General features: G+C 35.1%; 3 protein-coding genes across 4 annotated transcripts; 1 reads left to right on the plus strand and 2 right to left on the minus strand.

Moving 5' to 3' along the window:
* Positions 1–3,230: 3,230 nt before the first annotated feature.
* On the minus strand, positions 3,231–7,243 carry LOC122297680 (surfeit locus protein 1-like). Of its 2 annotated transcripts, none has more exons than XM_043107823.1 (6): positions 6,830–7,243; positions 6,617–6,717; positions 5,880–6,118; positions 4,935–5,103; positions 4,565–4,848; positions 3,231–3,639 (listed from the first exon to the last, which is right to left on the minus strand). In XM_043107823.1, exons 1-6 carry the CDS (start codon positions 7,023–7,025, stop codon positions 3,570–3,572), a joined length of 1,059 nt encoding a protein of 352 aa, XP_042963757.1. In that variant the 5' UTR covers positions 7,026–7,243; the 3' UTR covers positions 3,231–3,569. The 2 variants fall into 2 exon arrangements, with proteins under 2 accessions (XP_042963757.1, XP_042963758.1); XM_043107824.1 differs by having other exon boundaries at positions 6,833–7,229.
* A 465-nt stretch (positions 7,244–7,708) lies between these two features.
* LOC122297681 (non-specific lipid transfer protein GPI-anchored 9) lies at positions 7,709–9,984 on the minus strand. The gene is made up of 3 exons (XM_043107825.1): positions 9,386–9,984; positions 8,666–8,713; positions 7,709–8,066 (listed from the first exon to the last, which is right to left on the minus strand). The coding sequence occupies exons 1-3, from the start codon at positions 9,957–9,959 to the stop codon at positions 7,966–7,968; spliced, it is 723 nt and encodes a 240-aa protein (XP_042963759.1). The 5' UTR covers positions 9,960–9,984; the 3' UTR covers positions 7,709–7,965.
* Positions 9,985–18,434: 8,450 nt separating this feature from the next.
* LOC122296910 (ABC transporter G family member STR-like) lies at positions 18,435–20,876 on the plus strand. Its single transcript, XM_043106707.1, is given in 4 exon segments — positions 18,435–18,714; positions 19,180–19,798; positions 19,800–20,191; positions 20,194–20,876. Coding segments are annotated over 4 exon segments (1,920 nt in total). The 3' UTR covers positions 20,823–20,876.
* The last annotated feature ends 350 nt before the right edge of the window (positions 20,877–21,226 follow it).

The following is a 21,226-nucleotide window of genomic DNA, read 5'->3' on the forward strand; positions in this document are numbered from 1 at the left end:
TAAAGATTTGGCTTTAAGCTTCATGTGTAACTTAATTCTTGTGCTTATTACTCACTGAGATTATCGTCAAGAGACTAGACTTGGCATGCTTGTACCATTGAGAATTAGAACTAGGCGTCGTCGTATATGATGGATTCAATTTTGGTTTTGTATGATAAATGTATTGACGGCTGGGTTTGTTTTTAGTTTGTAACTAAAAGAAGATGAGATCTCACTGTATGAGAATTCAATTAAAGGTGGCATTATATTTCTCTCATACTTTGCATATTGTGCTATCAGTTGGCATGGATTGTGTATGTTTGCTTCTATAATTATGGCTTATTCATGTGAAAATGGGTAGTGTTAACCCCAACATTAGATAGGAATGCAAATGCTGTCTCTATCTCTCTGAATTTCATCAGGTGTTTGGATTAGAAAATTGAGGAGAATCTTCATAGTTTCTACCATCTAAATGAGTCTTGAGGTATGAAAAAACAAATCAAACATCTTTATTTGAGAGAATGAAAAGATTGTCCTTTGTATCTGAAATCCAATTCGATTTAGGGTGAAAATGTTACAAGCAGTCGCAAGATGCTTAAGGCCCCGTTTGGAGAGTCAGTTGGGCTAGTATTTAAACACAAGCATTTTTTAATTTATCTTCCGTATTTTTTCATCTAATCATTACAATTTTTTCAAACGATCATATAAAACATAAAAGACAATCAAACTTTTCAAATTTTATTATAAAAATTTTATTAAAAATTTTACATTATAACAATATTTTAATTTTATAATATTTTTATTCAACTTTTTTTCTTTCATTTCTTAAATTTCAGTAAAAATTTAATTCAAATTATTTCACTATTATTAACAAATCATCTTACTATTATTTATAGATTTCTAATTTCATCTTACTATCTAAACGAAACTTAAGTGTATGTGATTATTTCATGTCATTTCAGGACCCTTAAAAAGAATTGTGAGAGATAAAAGAGGGAGAAATTCTATTTGCGGTCTCCAAGTGGGGATTACATGTGCAGACCCTTTATTAAAGGGGAAAAAATATCATTTTAAGAGGAATATTTTAGTAATTTTAAAAAATTTTTAGGAGGAATATTTTAGTAATTTTAAAAAATTTTAAACATAAAATTATCTATGTCTGTATTACAGTCTCTAAAACTAATAAGAACAATTGTCATGGAAGTGTTTGATGTTGGTAATTTGTTTAAACTGTTGATGACGTGCCCAAAGGGCAAAGAGATTATCGGAGAGAGTGCTCTTAGCAACTGAATTATTATCAGTTGAAGAGAAGATGCTGTCAATTTACTTTGGCAAGCTAACATAAGATTTTAAGTTGATGGATGTTATTCATCATCATCTCACACTACATATTTTACATATTTAAAAAAAAATTATTTTATTCTAATTTTTATTTTATCTTTTTCTTGTTAAATTAATTGAGTTGTTCTACTCATTATCTATACATCACATATTTGTTATGAAAAATAAAATAAAATAAAAGAGGTGTAGCATGTAGGATGATAAATAGAAATTTTCTTTTAAGTTATAACTAAATCCGTTCTTACAAGTCACCTTTGCATAGTTTTTTTTTTTTTTTGTTATTCTAACCAAGCTTGATATATTATAATTAACAGATAAATGAATACATGAATAAAGGGAAAGAAGACCAGTCAAACACTCTTTCATAACTGGTGCAACACTAAAGAAAAATAAAAAGAAATGGGCATTGAAAACAAATAAATGTTTCCGACCTTTTCCCTCCGAAGGGGAGCACAAATTAGCAATTTTTGTACAATCCGACCAGGGATTGTAATCCCATGACTAGAGACCATGGTGACTGATGTGATTACATTTTGTCTTGAAATAGTTGTTGGGGATATCCGCTTGATCCAAAGGACAACTCTTATAATAAAAGGTTAGATAAAAAATTCTAACTCTATTGCGTTATACATTATCGCAAGACTCCACTCTCCCACAGGAATACATGTGGTTCTCGTGCACGGTGTGGGGAATAATAAATGTGAAGCTCATGGATTGTGGCAAAGAGACCGGCAAGGGACTAGAGAGGGGATAGTAATCATTGGGAGCTAACAGTTCAAATTTTTTACTGTACCTTTTGGATATAAGAGTATCGCTGCAGATTTAGGAGAAGTAGAAAGATAAAAGTGAACATCCTGAAATTTGAGTTGTGTGGAACCCACACATGACGCGCCTACCTCTGTGCACCCATGACGGTTACATCTGGAGGATCTGACGGTGGGGAATTCCCTGGTCTGATAGGCTTCGAGAAGTGGAGGTGAGTGTGCCCCACACACCGTTGTTGGTAGCACGTGAGAGAGACATGCGAATCACTTTAGAACACCGCCACTTCGATCCGAAAGATTTGCAGCTTGAAAGTCTTCCCGTGTGTCACATGTCTCTCGAAGATTGCCGGAAAGTTGCAAATCGGTCTTTCTCGGCCTTGGAGGAAAAGTGACAGCAAAAACAACTAAAAAACAGGAAATAGCTTTTATGGACAAAGTAGATTGATAGGGAAAGAGGAGGAGGAAGCCGAAGCTGCCCCCACCTCTGGGGCGAAAAAAACTGGCACTGGGGTGTCGTCTTCAACAAACACTAATATTTCAGGCTTTCTAACTCTCCCACCCAACGAATACTAATGATTTTATTGCGGAGAAGATGAGAATATCAAGAACTCTAATCTCTTTACCAAGAATGCATTCCGACCTTGCTTGCCTGCAATCCTTTCTAAATTTCAGAGATGATTTGAGTTCAAAATAATGCCTCCCTTACTCAGTGCCCCGTTTTTAACACTCTTTTCTGTCCCAGCATCCTTTATTGCATGGAAAATTTTACTCTAGGGGAAAGAGATTAATGTAAAGGAAAGAAGAAAAGTACACAAAAATAACTTCATTAGATGTTAGTGTACCTTTCCGCACAATGTACTATGCAACTAATTTCACTAGCTCAAAAAAGAAAAAAGAACTTCATTAGCTCAATCCTAACCTCGTACACCAATCCACTCAAATGGAAGTCTTAATTCCATATAGTTAAGGTTAATTACAGACGTCTTTCAAAAATAAGCTCTAAATAGGGCCAACTAGCCATATCCTCGGCTAAATTGGCAACTACTCCATCTCACGCTTACCAGAAAAGCAAAAAATAAGGAGACGAAAACTTGTAAGGTATACAGAACACTATTTTCAGAAAGACAGAATACAGAACACTATTTTCAGATGAATTGACTGCCATCTAGTATATTAACTTATTTAATGAAGAAAGCAGCTGATTCAGAATGTTTTTTCCAGCACAACTGAGAACTTTTGAGCTAACAAATAAATTTGCCTTATTTTGATAAGGACAGGAGATCGAAGGATAACAGCTTCATGTTCTAGCACATCAAATTCATGGATGTGATCTAGCGGAAAAATATATCTTTTTATATTGGCATCGAGTGTCTAGGATAAAGCCCCGACTAATCCCGGAGATGCACAGGCTCTCGGCAAAGAGTTTCCCGCAAGTGTACTAGAGGAAAAATATATGATCATAAAAGTTATTGCTTACAAGAAATGCTATCTGTGATTCTTTTTGGTCCTCAATCTCTTGAAAGCCATGAATGTGACAGCAGCAGACAGTGAATACCTGCGCAAAATGAAACCAGCATCAGAGAAAGATAATGTAGAAGGTCCTAGAGTTCCTTAAACTTTCAAGTGAAAGTTGTCTTATTGATACTATCGTGTGTTTGAATTTTTCTGTATGTTCTTCTTCCATTTTTTTGGACAGGCCAAAGAAAATTTCCCTATCATTTAAGTACAGAGCATCTCTTTGATGTGTCATATCAGCACAGAAACTACAATTATGAACCTAGGTATAAGGGCAGGATGTGTGCATTCCACATCAGCCAAGATGATATGATTGTTATATCAGACTTAGTGAAACATGGTATCAAGCAAGGCAAATAAAATTAATTATCATGTCGATGAACAAGACCATCTGGGAAGGAGCATTTCTATATTTCTTGGCACAGTCCAAAAGTTTTCTTTTCCCTCCATTTTAACCTCATACTCTCTTTTTCCACTGTCCATTTTTAAGTGAGTGGTCCAATCACCTGTATCTATTATCCAACTGACCTTGAAAAGGTCCCCATATCGTAGGCATCAATATCAACCTCTCAACACCATCACATCCCAATAAGTGGAGGGGTGGAGAAATATCCCACCTAACCCTAGCTCTTTTCTCATTATGTCCAACAGATAAAGCACATCAGTCCTAGCACATCTCGTAATGGATTAGAACCTTTCATCTCTCATGGCTCTAATGTGTGGCTGTGTGTGACATAATCCTCTACCTACAACAGCTCCCTCCTTTTACTGAGCTTGGGACTTGTATGAAAGATACTTTGGTAACAGAATACACCTCAATATTGATCCAATAACATAATTATATAAACAAAGATCAAGGCATAGATGAATATATCACTATTTAGGGGATACTACGAAACCAGTCCCTTGTGAAGGGATTGCAATTGCATCCAAAGATTTGAATATCAAACGATGCAAAAACGTACCATGTCAATGTATAATTCAGATGATCCTGTGGCATGACTGAACTTCGAATCAAGGTGTTGACATCCTTTGGAAGAGGGTAAGGGTTACTTGGATTGACATTTTCATTTATGTCTTCAATGTAGACAGTATTCTCAGGAAGTCCGGTGGCACGAGCAATTGCAGGAACATCGACATAGAACCACTGACAGGAGCTTGGATCATTTGCTGGAACAAATATGCTAGGCTTCTCACTTCCACGAACTACTCCAACAACTTCTGTAGGATTAACAGCAGGGACATTGACCTGTAAGTTGCTAGTTAGATAATATCTTCAATATCTCACCTTAAACAAGGGATAAAGCGACGACAAATACTAAAAATAGCAATAACCTCCACTTTTTGTCTCTTTGGGGACCAAAACCTCCACCAAGAGCTTCTTTCACTATCTTGGACAGAGGGGGTTGCCAAAGGCTGTTTTCCAGACTGAAAATCTTCCACAGATCTGTCCTTCCAGCTACGAGGAACCCATCCTCTGTTGACCAAAATTGGCAACTGCATGCTGGAAGAGTAATATTCAAAACATTTTAGAACCATAACACAAAACTCTATGCATCGGTCAAGAAAATAAAAGCAAAAGTCTAGTTTTTACTGTAATTTAAAACAAGACAAAATCCTCTATTTGCAGGGGAGGATAAAAATGTTAAAACATTTCTTTTAAGATATTAAAGCCACATAGCAATTTCCTATGGTACAAAATACAGCTTGTTGAAAATACCTCAAAACCTTTTGCATTGTTCAATTCAATATTTCATACATTCCAATCAATTAACGATCCTCTATATCTGGATTGTCATAATAATTGACCAAGTTACCCCATAAATCCACAAGTCCTAGAAAACTCCTGCATAATATAGTTGGCAATTTGGTGGTTCTTTCTAGAACAAAGCATCTGCACGGAAATAATCTTTGCTAAATTTTAATCTAGTAACAGAAAAGGAAATAATTATTTTTCTGGCCCAAAGGTTAAAAGAGCAAAGTAAAAGGTCTTCAATACCACATTTTATAGTCTTCAGCTAGTCAAGTGAAGGGCAAATAGAGTTCAATAGCTCTCTCTCTCTCTCTCTCTCTCTCTCTCTCCAAAAAACATAACATCAGATATGAAAAGATATTATAAAAATGAGAAATTACTCATAAGTAGTTTAAATGAGAAAATCAACGTCTAAATGCTTATCACATTTCACTAAAAGATAGAGAAGCAAGTATCATAATTAATAAATCGTAGGAAGCATGTTCTGTTATCATCATTGAAAAAGTTAACAGAAATCCTGCTTTTACCTCTCAGTGCTGTTGGGAATCGGCATGAGGGGAGTGATGACATGGTAGCCATTTTCAGTCACTCCTGAAATGCTTCTTGAACGGGGGCCTAGATAGATTGACCTTTTCTCATCAAAAAATCCTTTGCATTTCACCCTCCTAAACTCCAGAGGATCCAGTTTCCCATCTGATGGAGATATTCCGTTAAACATCAGGGGTTCCATTTCCAGCCTTTTTTGTCTATATTCCAGCATTTTTATCTACAACTTATAAACATCGTCAAAGATAATAGTCCACCTAACCAAATGCTACTCACAGAGACAACAGATTGAGTAAAATCATCGCATTAGCTAAAGAGAGAAGATTTTTTCTCTCTTCTAAGTAAATCCACCCGCTTTCGTCTAATCTTCACAAATAAATTTTTATCCTTTAGTGTCAGAAACATTCACATGCTAAGAATCAATTAGGTAGTCTGAAATATGGAATCATGTATCTGAATTTTTTAAGCATACTACAACATTGTAGGAACCACTTGTATACATCCCAACACATAGCTGAGTCTGACATTGAGGTTGGGAAAACCAAAAGATTAAAATTTTATCATAGATAAAGAAAAAGAAAATGTGAACTACATGCATGGTAATGGGCACAATTAAAACAGAATAAATATAGTAAATTATGCCATTTCGGAAAAAAATAACTAAAACAAAGGAGTAGATACAGACATATAGGGAGATATGGAAGGGGAAACAAAGTACCTTGTCCTGTCTTCTGAAAATTTGCCAAGTGCCGAGTCCAAAAGTGAGAGCTCCGGGAAGGAACAGAAACAATTTAGACCATCCCGACCTTCTTTCATTCCCTGAAACCAGAAATAAACTCATCACCAACCAAGGAAAACATCTTCAGATCTTATTGACAAGAATGAAAAAAAAGTTCAGAATCCCAAAATGTAAAAGGCAAGAAAACACAAGTACCGGGAGCTTGGGAAGAGGACGCTGGCAGGGATTCCGGCACGGCGGAGGTAGAGAAGGGAGAATAGCATGGTGGTAGTGGCGGTAGGTCCCATGGCCTGGGAAGCGAAACGCTATTATTACTACCACTACTAATACCTTCAACTAAACGGAGCTTTCTGGTTAGAGCTCTGGAAATGGAAGCTGCTACAGCCATTTTTGATCGACAAGATCTTCCCGATTCATTTCACAATCCTACGTGTTTCATCGCTCTCGCCCTCCTTTCCAAAGGGTTTATGGAGGGCTTTATGCGGGTCGGGTGAAACTCGGGCCCAAACTAAACCTTCAACTATTCTAGCTGAGACCCATTTTCCAGAAAGCCCAATTCCCTCTCTAACTAGGGTTTTATACTCCGCTCTATATATACGTTCCATATCCTCTAAATCCTCATATCTGACTTACTATCCCCCTCTTTCTTCCTCAAAAGTCTGGAAATTCTCTATCGTTTCCTTCAAATGGGTTTCTTCTTCGTTGATCAGATATCAAATAAAGTTTCAAGTTTGTTTCTTTTCTCTTCGATTGAAGCGAAAGAAGGCAATTAGTTTGCGTCACTGATGCGCTTTAATCAATCAGAGTGATAGATAGCGTATTCAGCCCTTTTCGTTGCCGAAATCGTTGTTCTCTGCGAGCAGCCTATGCTTGCACTTGCCGTTTTCTTCTCTACGGCTTTTGCATTCAGATGCTCGTACATAATTTTACTTTTCTCTTTCTAGCTTTCATTTGTTTGATTTTTTCTATTTTTTCTCAAGAAAATCTGGCGATTTTGCCTTTTTTTTGTCAATTACGTTTAATAACGCATCTTTCATCTTTTGCAGTATAAAGCCATTGAAAAATCCCAAATTTGAAACTTTCAAACTTCTGTGATTATATTTGACTTCATATAACTATGGATCTTGATTTTACATAGGGACTAACTAGCATAAAGTGTTTGTTCAACAACAGATAGTACTGCATCAGGGAAACACAAACAAGATTAAGAATTTAAGATCAAACAAAGTACAACATTATTTACTACTAAAGCAGTTTCCATATCTGTCTTGATTGCTATTTGGATCATGTGGCTCAGAGTGGCATTAAAAATCTCCAGGACAAAGCTATCAAGCCTGGAATACTGAAATGAACAATAGAGCCAGAATGAGAGCTGCCAAACCAGACCCACCAAACTGAGAGACCCCATATGCTGCTGCACTTTTTGAATCTGTAAGCAGAAAAGCAATTCTTAAGCTTAAATTTGCACCAGAACTAAGAAATGCTTAACTAATTTGTGAGAGCAGTGACTAAACTGAATTGGAGAACAGAACATTACTAAAGGTTGACTGATGTCTTAGTAAATACAAAACGAAAAAGAAATAATCTTTTGAACATTAAAAAGATGGCATTAATTCTGTTTCTCATTCTGCATTAGGCCCAGAAATTCAGATCTCCTTGTGAGTTTGTATGCGTGGCTTGATTACAGTTTGAGAATCACACTTTTCCACTCATTAACAGATCGAGAGTTATACATGCCAATTATTTACAATGACGATTTGGACTAGAAAGCTATTGATTGAATAAAACCAGTTAAAAAAACAAAAAAAAGAAAAAAGAAAAAGAAGAGATTTGCTCTAACTTTATAAACATATCTAAGACCTTATTTTCAGACAATATGAAATTTATTCTTCCAAATAGATGATATAGAAATGGTTCCATGAAAAATATCAACTTCATCATAGACGAATTCTTTCTTTTACTAAAAGCACATGCTCTCTTAGGAAGTTTTTACCAAAGTAATAGGAAAGAAAAAACGTAGGGAATTACCATCGGAGGAGGGAGGGGGAGTAGCTGAAGTGGCTGGCGGAGATGCTCCTGTATTGGGGCCAAGAAAAAGTCCAGTTAAACGGTCATATCATGCCCTATCAGATTATCAAAAACAAAATGAAAGCTCATTTCAAACACCGTTGCTTTGTAATTTCAAATAAAAAAATGAATTTTATTTCAAATAATTTTGTGCACTTCATTAAAAAAAAAATGGAGCCTACTGCTAAAAAATAAATTTTTTCATATGGGTCACATAGCAAACAAGAAAAAAGTGATTCATTTTCTTCATTTATACAAAGAAAATATTTGATCTGCTCATTTTTTTTTTTAAATGAGTGAGAAATTCATAATTGTATCAATCATTTCTTTTATCTAAGAGTTCTGCTATTTACAGTTATTTTTGTGTATTCTTTATATATTTCACTGATGTGATTGATCAAAAAAATTATTTTATATATAAAAAAGTAACATAGTCCATTACATTAATGAAATACACAAAAAATATACAATTTAAAATAACTGTACTTAGAGTTTTTGTTCATGTAATAACTAATTGGATGCAGATCAATGAGGCTGGCTGGATTTTTTTTAATCTCTGAAAAAATAGTTTTTAATTTTTTCTAAGATTCTTGTAATAAGAAAAAATATGCAGAAACTAAATATATATTCAGGAATGAGGAGAAAACGGATCTCTCTGAGGGGAAAATAAATCTGCAAAACCTTTTTTGCATAATGATATGTCGGCATTGGCACCGCAGGCCTTTGGAAGCTTCAAGGCATCATCCTGGGTAACGTTGAACGACTTGAGAATCTCAGGATTGTCGAAAACACGGCAGAGGCAGTTGACATCATCGGTGAGCATCTCCTTCAGTGGCACACAGCACGAGACCGCGGGCGGCATGGAGACCGGCGGCTTCAAGTATTCTTTACATGGAAGGAGTTTCTGTACGCATGGCATTGAAGCAGCACTCCCTGATGAACCTCCTTGAACAAAGGTGTTGAGGCCCATCGATTGAGAGTAACCCACGAAAACCCATGAAGAAAACAGAAGAAACAATGTCAAATTCATGTTCATGATGGAAGCCATTGATATAATAGGGAGGATGATGATGATTGATTTGTTTTCTTTTTCTCTTCTGATCTTTGTGATGTTTTTACAGACAAAGATGTGATCATGTATATATATATATAGTTGGTTGGAAACTGCTGCTATTTTTTGCACGTTATAATTTTGAAAGTTTTTGTTTTCATGAGGAGTTGTTCGTTCCAGCTCTAACTTTCTCTTCCTCTCCATTAAAACACCATTTTCCTCGGCGGTTACAGATCCGATTTACCTGTAATCTATGCTTCGATATGTACATAATTGTATTTTTCTGAAATTTTAAGAAAACCCCTTGACGAGATTTCTCACTTTTCCACATGCTTGACGTTGAAAATAGTAATAACTTCATTTCACAACGTAACATGATGATGTCTAACAAAAAATGAGCACAAGAACAACATGTGCGCGCACTTACACATTTTAGATAATCAGGCAATTCAACCGCAAGAAAGTTTCCCGAGTTTGTTTGCCAAATAGGATATAATACTAAATATGTAAGTGTATGTAGCTATATATCCCACAAGCTTTTAAAAAAAGTTGGTTCAAATTCTGTTTTTTCTTGTTCTTGTAGGCCGAGAAGTTGCATATACGCCACGCCACTTGGGCTTAACAATATATTGTAAGGAGTTCTTTTACTCATCATCTTTATACTATGCATTTTTTTTTAATAGGGGTTAGATGTTAGACAGATTATATTTTTAAAAGATTTAAAACACCATATTTATTTATTTATTTATTTTTACCATGGCGAAACTCACTTCAATGGTGTGTTTGGTTTTTCAAAAAATAGGTTTGCAAATAAATTTTTTTTTTTTTTTTTTTCATGGAGATTCAACCACGGATCTAGCGGTCGTTGCCCTTGGGCTAAAGCTAATGGCATTTGGCAAACATATTGTATGTACATAGACCACCTTATAAGATATATAGTAGGATACATAAAAAATTAGAAATTAAATGATATTTACAAGTATCGTGCACTTCTTTTGAAAAAATTGAATAAATATAAGATTCACATAAAAAAATAATTTTTTTTTATGGTTGACTCCACTCCTTTTTAAAAGAAATGCGTGATGCTTTATGCACAATAGCCCATGACTACTGTATTAGTATTATTCGTAAAATTAATGTATATACATCTACTACAAATTAGCTAATTCACAAAGTAGGTATCGTAGTACGTTTTCATTATAAAGTATGGAAGTCAAAACTAAATTTGATATATACGAACCTACCCCTCCCTTGTTTGTAGCCTAGCTGCAGCTTGATGCATGGCCGGCTACATGTAGAAAGAAAATTTACATTCACCCAGACCGTCGCCGTCGTTGTCTTCGCTGCTATATATTAAGCATCTCTAGCCTCGAGGTGGCTTTGTTGGAGTTAAAATAAAGATGAAGAGCAGAAAACCAGAGAAAATGAAGGGAAAACTCAATCCTCTAATTTGTAAGATTGATTCTGTAAGTTCCTTATACAATAAACTTCTTGGTTACATACTATTTAATCACACAAATACACACAAAGCATTTAATGGGAATATGAGTCCCAATACATGTAAATTAAATATAACAAGCTAAATATAGTAAAGCACTAAACAGAACATGCATAGCAGTAATAATGGAAATTACATCTACTTTAATACTCCTCCTTGATGTATTTTTCAGAAACACCAAGCATCATTCGGAGAAATTGAAACTTGACTCTGGGAAGTGCTTTAGTAAATACATCATCCATCTATTCTTCATTGGTACAGTATTTCAGATTAACTTCACCATTTGCTTCAGCTTCCCTAAAAAAATAATACTTGATTGAAATGTGCTTTGTTCTACTATGATAAACAAGATTTTTAATCATAGCTATGGTTGACTTGTTGTCACAAAATACATCAACTGGTCCTGGTTGTTTCTCACCCATGTCTTTCATAATTTTCCTTAGCCAAATAGCTTGACTAACAGCCCCTGCAGCAGCCACATACTCAGCTTCAGCTGTTGATTGAGCAACCGTTGATTGCTTCCTTGAAGCCCATGAAAAAACTCTTGTTCCCAGATTGAAACAAAAGCCTGAGGTACTTCTCATGTCATCAAGTGATTCTGCCCAATCACTATCTGTAAAACTTGTTAACTTGGGCTGTGAGCATGGCTTGTACCAAATTCCAAAGTCCATAGTTCCTTGCAATATCTAAGAACCCTCTTAGCTGCTCCAAGATAAATTCGACTTGGACTTTGCATAAACCTGGACAGCAAACTAGAAGCAAACATCAAATCTAGTCGAGTAATAGTTAGATACAACAAACTACCAATTAGACTTCTATAAGTGCCTGCATTAACTTTCTTTGCTCCATCTTCCTTTTTGAGTTTCTCATTAGCAATACGAGGTGTAGCCACAGGTTTGCATCCAAACATTTGAAACTTTTTCAACATATCCTCAGAATGCTTTTTCTAAGAAATAAAAATTCCACCTTCTTGATGAACTTCCATTCCAAGAAAATAGTGCAAACATCCCAAATCACTCATCTCAAAAGTACTCATCATATATCTTTTGAATTCTTCCATCATCTCTATATTGTTTCAAGTAAAAATTAAATCATCATATAGAGAGACAAGCAAAATACCTCCACTTTTGGCTTTGACATAGAGTGTAAGCTCACTCTTACTTTTACTGAATTCTTTTCATTGAAATAACTGTCAATTCTGCTATACCAAGTCCTTGGAGCTTATTTAAGCCCATATAGAGCTTTCTTTATTCAAAACACTTTGCCTTCTTCTTTTATGAAGCCCTCTGGTTGATCAACATATATTTCTTATTCTAAAACTCCATTAAAGAAGGTTGATTTGGCATCAAGTTGCAAAATCTTCCAGCTGTTTTGAGTTGCAAGTGCACAAATGGTTCAAATGCTGTCCAACCTTGCAACTGGTGCAAAGAGCTCATTATAGTCAATACCAGGCTTCTGTGAATAGCCTTTAGCCACAAGTCTTGCCTTGCATTTCTTCAAAGAACCATCAGAGTTAAGCTTCCTTTTGTAGATCCACTTAACCCCAATAATGTCTTTTTGTCAGGACAATTTACCAACTCCCATGTTTTGTTCTTTTCAATCATTCTAATCTACTCCTCCATTGTATCAATCCATACTTTGTCTTTCACAACTTCATCAAAACTTTGAGGTTCAACTGAAACAAAGTTGCATGATTCATAAATTTCAGCCAAAGGTCTTAACCTTCTTGGTGGGGATTCAGGTGAGGACATTGCAGTTGAAGGAGATATTGGTTTAGCTCTTGGTGATACCATTGGACTGACATTTTCTTCATCTTATATTGCTTCTCTTCTTCCATTCTGATCTTTAGAATTTAATGACATTATTTTGAACACTGGTATAGAAACAGATTCAGCTTTTATCTTTCCTTCATCCCAATTCCAGCTTGCATTTTCATTGAATTCAACATCTAAACTGGTTACAAGTTGCTTTGAATCCAAATTATAGATTTTATATCCCTTGGACTGAGAACTGTAACCCAAAAAGACTCCTTTTTCATATTTCTCTTCTAACTTATGCCTCTTCTGTGGTGGTATATGTATATAACACATACACCCAAAAATCTTTAAGTGACTTGCAGTAGGTTTTTGACCACTCCAAGCTTCTATTGGAGTTTGACTTGGCACAGCCTTTATTGGACATCTATTGAGCAAATAGACTGATGTGTTAATAGCCTTTGCACAAAATCTTTTTGGAAGTCCCTTCTCAGGCATCATGGATCTTGCCATTTCCATCACAGTCATATTCTTTCTTTCTGAAACTCCATTCTATTGAGGAGTATAGGCAACTATAAGCTGATGTTCAAGCCCTTCTTCTCCACAAAACTTATCAAACTTCTTTGAGTTGAATTTTGTTCCTCTATCACTCCTCAATGTCTTTATCTTGCTACCACTTTGGTTTTCAACCAAGAGTTTGTACTTCTTAAAGATACCAAAAACTTCAGACTTTTCTTTAAAGAAGTAAACCCATGTCATTCTTGAGAAATCATCAACAAATAGTATAAAGTACCTGTTTTGATTCTGAGAAGGAATTCTCATTGGACCACACACATCAGTGTGAACAAGTTCCAATACCTTTTTAGCTCTCCATACTTCACCTTTAGGAAAAGGTTGTCTGTATTACTTCCCTAACATGCAACCCTCACATACAGACATATTAGAATCAAGTAGTGGCAAATTACTGATCATATTTTTTTTTTATTCAAAACTCTTAAGGCATTAAGGTTATAGTGACCAAACCTTCGATGTCAAAGAGTTGTATCATCAAGCTTAGCAACTATAGCTTTTTGATACTGCCATTGTATGGGAAAATTCCTATAATTTCCCATTTTAATTTCTGCTACAACCTGCTTATGATGTTTTAGATCACAAATGGTACACGCTTCTTTCTCAAACAGTAAAGAGTAATCATTTTGCATCATTTGACCAACACTCAATAAACTTTAATCAAGACTTGGAACTAAAAGAACATCATTAATAAATCTAGTTCATTTCTTAGTTCCAAGGTGATTGTGCCTTTTCCTTTTGATTCTACTAAATCACCATTTCTTAGCTTCACTTTTACTTTGACAGATCTATCAATCTTTGAAAACATACCTGCATTTGGAGTCGTGTGATTGCTGTAGCCACTATCAAGGAACCATTATTCACTTTTTTGGTCAACAGTGGCTTGACATGCATAGAACAATTGCTCCTCATTTTCTTCTATGTAGTTCGCTTGCTGATTTTTATTCTTGAATCCGCAATCCTTTTTAACATGGCCAAACTTCTTGCAATTAGTACATTAAGGCTTCCCTTGATGATAACAACCCTTTTCAAGGTGATTGTTCTTTTTACAAATACCACAAGGAGGAAAATCTCCTTTCGAGTTTCCTTTTCTTTGATAACTTTCTCCTCTTTTTGTTCCACTTTTATGCTTCTTTTTAAAATTCTTGGTTTCTGATTTTTCAAGTTAACCTTAGACTGAAATGCATTCTCTAAAGAACCTTCGCCTCTTCTATCAATTCTTTGTTCATGGGCATATAAGGATCCCATTAATTCAGTAACAGAAAGAGTAGAAAGGTCTCTAGTCTCTTCAATAGCAGCAACCATATGATCATATTTCTCTGTGAGACTAATAAGAATTTTTGAACTATTCTTGCATCTGTTATTTCTTCTCCATAAACTCTCATCTGATTTATGATCTCAATAAGCCTAGAACAATAGTCTTTTACATTTTCAAACTCTTTCATTTTCAGATTGTCGAGTTCTCTTCTTAGACCTTGAAGCTTAATTGTTTTAACCTTGAGATTACCTTGAAACTCTTGTTGCAGAATCTCCCATGCTTGCTTTGAAGTCGTGGCCCTCATCAATCTTGGAAAGCTGGCTTCACTGACAACTTGTTGTAGAGTAAACAAAGCTTTAGCATCTCTTTGTATGTCTATCTTGTTTTGGTTTGTTTCAGAGGTTCCTTCTGCTGTAACAATGACCCCTTTTTCTACCACATCCCAAAGATCAAGTGACATGAAGGGAGTCTTCATTTTGATACTTCAATAGTCATAGTTTTTTCCACTGAATATTGGAACAATAGGAGAAGAACTAGGTGCTGCCATATCGCCTTTTTTCATATTGAACCTGGCTCTTATGCCAATTGTTAGAGTTAAAATAAAAATGAAGAGTAAAAAAGAATAGAAAATGAAGGGAAAACTCAATCCTCTAATATGTAGGATTGATTATGTGAATTCCTTATACAATAAACTTCTTGGTTACATATTATTTAATCACACAGATACACACAAAGCATTAAATGGGAATATGAGTCCCAATATATGTAAATTAAATATAACAAGCTAAATATAGTAAAGCACTAAACAGAACATGCATAGCAGTAATAATGAAAATTACATCAACTTTAATAGGCCTGCATAATTAGCTCAGAAAAACAGCTAGAGGCACGCGATATTGGCGCGCGCGGCTCAATCAGACCTGCATAGATTGGGTTTGGATTGGATGCAACAATAATTAGGTGCTTAATTTCCTCACCTTTTGCTGGAGATGATGACAGTAGTAGTACCATTGCTTTGATGAATCTGTTTCACGTATGGTTTTCCTGATCATCTATTTGTAACTCAGCTTCTTCCATTATTATATATATAATATTCTTTTGTTTTATTGATATTATATCTGCATGCATGGCGTCCAAATTAATTTACGTAGAAAACAATTAATAGTACTGTATCTTTAGTGGTTGATGGGGGGGGGGAAAAAGACATGGAGAATACTCCCAATTAGGAGATCATGATCATGATCATGTGTCTGATCTCTCTAGGAGTGCCGGCCGCCGAGGCTCTACACGTACAGATCATCATACTGATCTTGCATATAGCCGGCCTTTAGTTTTAGGTTTTTACTCAAATGCACTCTCCCTTAATTATGTCCAGCTAGCTTTATTAACGTTTTCTTTGATTTAATTTGGTTGTGAGAGAAATACAGTTAAATAAAATATTAAATATTAATCTCAATATATATATATATATAATTAAAAGTGCAAATTAATTGCTTCTTGGAAATCATGATCCAGAAAAAATAAAATATCCCCATCTTTTGATCTCATGATGCAAGAGAGATTTTTACGCAGTTTAAATGATGAGATCAGATGAGATATTTTGTTGAAATTTGAATAAAATATTATTATAATTAATATAATTTTTTAATATTAATTTTATTTTAAGATTTGAAAAGTTGAATTGTTTATTATATTTTGTATAGAAATATGAAAAAGTTATAATGATTACATGAGATGAGATCATGAGATGAAATAGTTTTGTTTTGTGTAACCAAACCTTTAATTAGATGCATGATTGGATTTGGTAGAATTTGTCACTCCCCAGTGTATGTAAATGATTAATTTCTTAATTCCCAGAAAAATATATGTTGTTTATGTATATTTATAATTTTGACACCAGATGAAGATAATATTTTCTGATTCCAATTGAAAGAAGAAATGCCAATCATGAGAAAAATGCAAGAGGATCTTGTGACATTGAATTATAAAGCAAGTAATGCTTTATTATATATATACTCTTAATTTGAAGATAAAGGACATGCAATTTGGCAGTTAAATTAATCAAAATGGGTTGAAATCTTGTCTAATTGATGCTATTATTTATCTTCTTCTATTTTTTTGGAACTTCTAGGTAGATATATAGGATTGGCATGCATAAGCTGTATGACCCTATATATATAAGGAAAATATGACATGAGTACTAGTAGTGAGCTCAACAAACTTTAGCTAAAATTTAGCTAGAAAATTTATTTTTACAAATTTTAGCTAGCCACTTTTTACAATACCAAATAATAGACTCAACAAATCTTTCACTATTCTATTAAAAGATTGATTTTGAACTTTTTATATATTTTAATTCTAATTATAATTTGAATATGATTATATTAAATATTATGGTCTAGGATGGCATGGGATAATTTCTCCCCAACGTATGATAAAAAGATAACCCAATGTATATCTCTATGAAGTCCATATAACAAAAAAGTAGATTTCTCCCCAACGTATCAAACAGAGCAATACACTAATATGTTCGGTTTCGGTTTCAGTTTCAGTACACCACTATGTATTTTCTCCCTCTATGTTCGGTTTCAGTACAATATTTTACTCTAAAAATAATATTTGACTAGTTTATTTGCCTCAATAAATTTGGCCAGCCACATGGTTGATAACCAAATTTACTGTATATTTATTGAGCCAATTGTAACACTTTATTTCACATTTTAGCTATTCTTTGGCTATAATTTAGTTTTATTAAGTCTACTACTAGTGTTTTTATTGTAAGAATTTTATTTAAATTCTATATCCCACACACCTATCTTAATAAAGTTTGAAATACCTCAAACTTATCAGATAAAAGATGAGTGATAACGGGATAAGAAAACTCCTAAGAGATAAGATTAAAACTCTATATTCCAATTATAGTCAGATACAAACTCTAGATTTCATGATGGCCGGAAATCTATAAATAACATTGAGGGGTTAAAGGGTTTTCACCTACAACATTATTGTGCTTCTAGCTATTAGGAGACACTCGAAATTAAAGTTGCTAGGGTGATCATTCTCTCATAGTCAGGTCAGATTCTCTATCAAACAGATAGAGAAAGGTATGCATTTATTTATCACTGTTTTATTATTGTAGATCATATAAAATCAAAGATCCGATTATTAATATTCATGTTAAAATATTTAACATGTAGTATCAGAGCTTTAGGTTGTAGATTTTTATGATCTCGATAAAATATACTGTGAATATATACTTTCGTATATTAAGATTTTATACTGAAAATATTACTTTTACAATCTAATAAAAAAAATTACGATGGTATTCTGTTTCTTGTGTTTGATTTTCACGAGGACTCACAAAGTGACATTATGTATATGTTTTGAATTTCACTTTTGCCATATTGAGTTTGTGCTGGAGGAAGAGAAATTTCCTCACTCTCTCGTATGGTCAACATCAATGATATTACGAAGAAAAATATTTGGTCTACAAAGAAATCTTATAAAATGTAGCCCATCAAATCACGTTAATTTGTAAATTTGTAAGTTTAATTTTGTAACTTCTCTTTATAAATTTAGCACTTTTCATGATTGCCGTTATGGATCTACAGAGTGCAACTCATACATATATTGGCGATGAGGGAAGAAGAGGGGTGTCAGGAGGGGAGAGGCGAAGAGTCTCCATAGGAATTGACATCATCCACAAGCCATCACTACTGTTCCTTGACGAACCCACCTCAGGTCTTGATTCTACAAGTGCCTACAGTGTGGTAGAAAAGGTGAAGGAGATGGCTAAAGGTGGCAGCACAGTTCTAATGACCATCCACCAACCTTCATTTCGAATTCAAATGCTCTTGGATCGCATCACTATCCTTGCAAGGTACACAAAATAGAGTGTTATTTTACACCCCTCTATTTACAGTTAGAAAATCTATATTGTTCAGTCTACTTAATTTAAGTAATTTAGAAACATAAGCTACCCTTTGAGCATACAACTAGGCCATATGTTGAGATAAGAAATATATTAATAATATGGAACGAGTTCTGCTATTTATAAGCTGACGGATAAATATATCATTATTGTGGAATTAATACAATTATATATATATATATAAATAAAAAATAAATAAATACAAAGGTCAAAACATCACCTACTAGTTGACGTGACAGGCTTCGATATCATCCATATCAGTTAGGTCTTGGTTTCAATGAACAGACTTGTAAATAGATTTTTTATTTGAGGTTTAGGAAATATTAACTGGAATTCAAGTTAAGCTTATACAACATGTCTTTTGTGATTTTCTATTTGATTTGATGCTTATTCAGCTATCACATGCAATTACGGGGGGAGATTGATATATTTGGGGAGCCCCCTTGCCCTACCTGCTCATCTATCTGGATTTGGAAGACCAGTACCGGACGGTGAGAACAGTATTGAGTATCTCCTAGATGTGAACAAAGAGTATGATGAATCAACTATAGGGCTAGACCCACTAGTGCTGTATCAACTAGATGGCATCAAACCTGATCAAGTGGCCAGGACACCCATCCCAAAAACACCAAAAACATCTCGGACGCCTTATGGAAAGAACCCTGCATCTAAGCACGTGATCAACCTCAATAGCAGTGCATTCTCTTCTAGGAACATGACTTCTCAACCAAACTCTGGAAAGTTCGAGTATGATGATGAAGATGATGACGACGACGATGATGAGGATTTTGACAACTCCCTTGAAAGGAAAGGTGTAAATACACCAATAAGCATGCACAGTGGTGTCTATAATCCTCCCTTGGCTTCTAATTTCTACAAAGATTTCCCAGTCTGGCTTTACCACGGGGTAAAGGGGACCCCTCATCGTCCACCATCATGGACTCCAGCTAGGACTCCCGAAGTACTCGCTCCTGCAGGACCAAGAAGCTTGGTTTCAAGTCAATATCCAACACCTCAACAAAATCCCAGTAGAACTCCCAGTGGTCTTTAGCTCGTCCATGGACTCTTGTGTACCCAGTTCTTATGAAGAATTCGAGTATGAAGAGGTTCTCGATGAGCCAAGCCACGGCTCCAAGTTTGCAAACCCATGGCTGCGTGAGGTTGTCGTGCTCTCATGGCGCACGGCACTTAATGTCATCCGCACTCCAGAGCTCTTCCTTTCACGTGAGATTGTATTGGCAGTTATGGCACTCATTCTATCCTCCCTGTTCAGAAACCTCGACCATCCTACCTTCAAAGACGTCAACCGGCTTCTCAACTTTTACATCTTTGCAGTTTGCCTTGTTTTCTTTTCCTCCAATGATGCTGTCCCAACTTTTATCCAGGAAAGGTTCATTTTCATCAGAGAGACCTCCCACAATGCTTACGTACTTCTTCCTATGTCATTTCCTCACTCATTGTGTATCTCCCATTCTTTGCCATTCAAGGTTTTACCTTTGCAGCCATAACCAAAGCCATTCTTCATCTCGAAAGCAATCTTAAGAACTTCTGGATAATCCTCTACGCCTCACTCATTAGCACTAATGCTTATGTGATGTTTGTCAGTGCACTTGTCCCAAGCTACATAACAGGGTATGCTGTTGTGATTGCCACCACAGCTCTCTTCTTCCTGACTTGTGGGTTCTTCCTGAAGCAATCCCAGATACCTATTTACTGGAGATGGCTCCATTTTATCTCTGCAATCAAATACCCATTTGAGGCATTGCTAACAAATGAATTCAAAGGGAAAAGGTGCTATAATGGGCAGCCTAAAAATCTCACACCTGGTCCTCTGAGAAACGTGAAAATCAGCTCACTGCATAACAAATCCATTCAGAATGGAGAACTGCTACCAAGAGAGAATTGCATGTTGATAGGAGAAGACGTTCTATTCTCAATGGATATTACAAAGGAAAATATTTGGTATGACATAGCAATCTTGCTGGCTTGGGGAGTTCTCTATCGCTTCTTCTTCTACTTGGTTCTGAGATTTTATTCCAAGAATGAGAGAAAATGAAGCATGTTATCCCTTTGCATTTGCTTTTATCTTAAATTTATGTTTGTGTCCTGAATTTGGGACTACCCAATACGTAGTTAACATATTTAGGACAGCATACCATCTTTCAGGAACTGTTCTATACATGAATAATAAATCAAAGCTTATTATTATTATTTTCGTACTGCTTGGTTCCTTAATTACCATCACTCACAGAGGAAGATGCAATGAGACACGATTTCCGTGTCTTTGTTAAACCCTAATCCTACCGGCCAACTGAATACACTTTCCTATATAATGCTAAACTATGCATACATTACCGTATAATCATATACATGCAAAGTTCTATATATGAAATCCAGCTTGACTGACTTTACTAGTCTTGTTGCTATTACAGCCTATTTTTAATCCAACTTGTATTTCTT

The sequence above is a fragment of the Carya illinoinensis genome, chromosome 15, assembly GCF_018687715.1.
Source record: "Carya illinoinensis cultivar Pawnee chromosome 15, C.illinoinensisPawnee_v1, whole genome shotgun sequence".
Classification (NCBI taxonomy): Eukaryota; Viridiplantae; Streptophyta; class Magnoliopsida; order Fagales; family Juglandaceae; genus Carya; species Carya illinoinensis.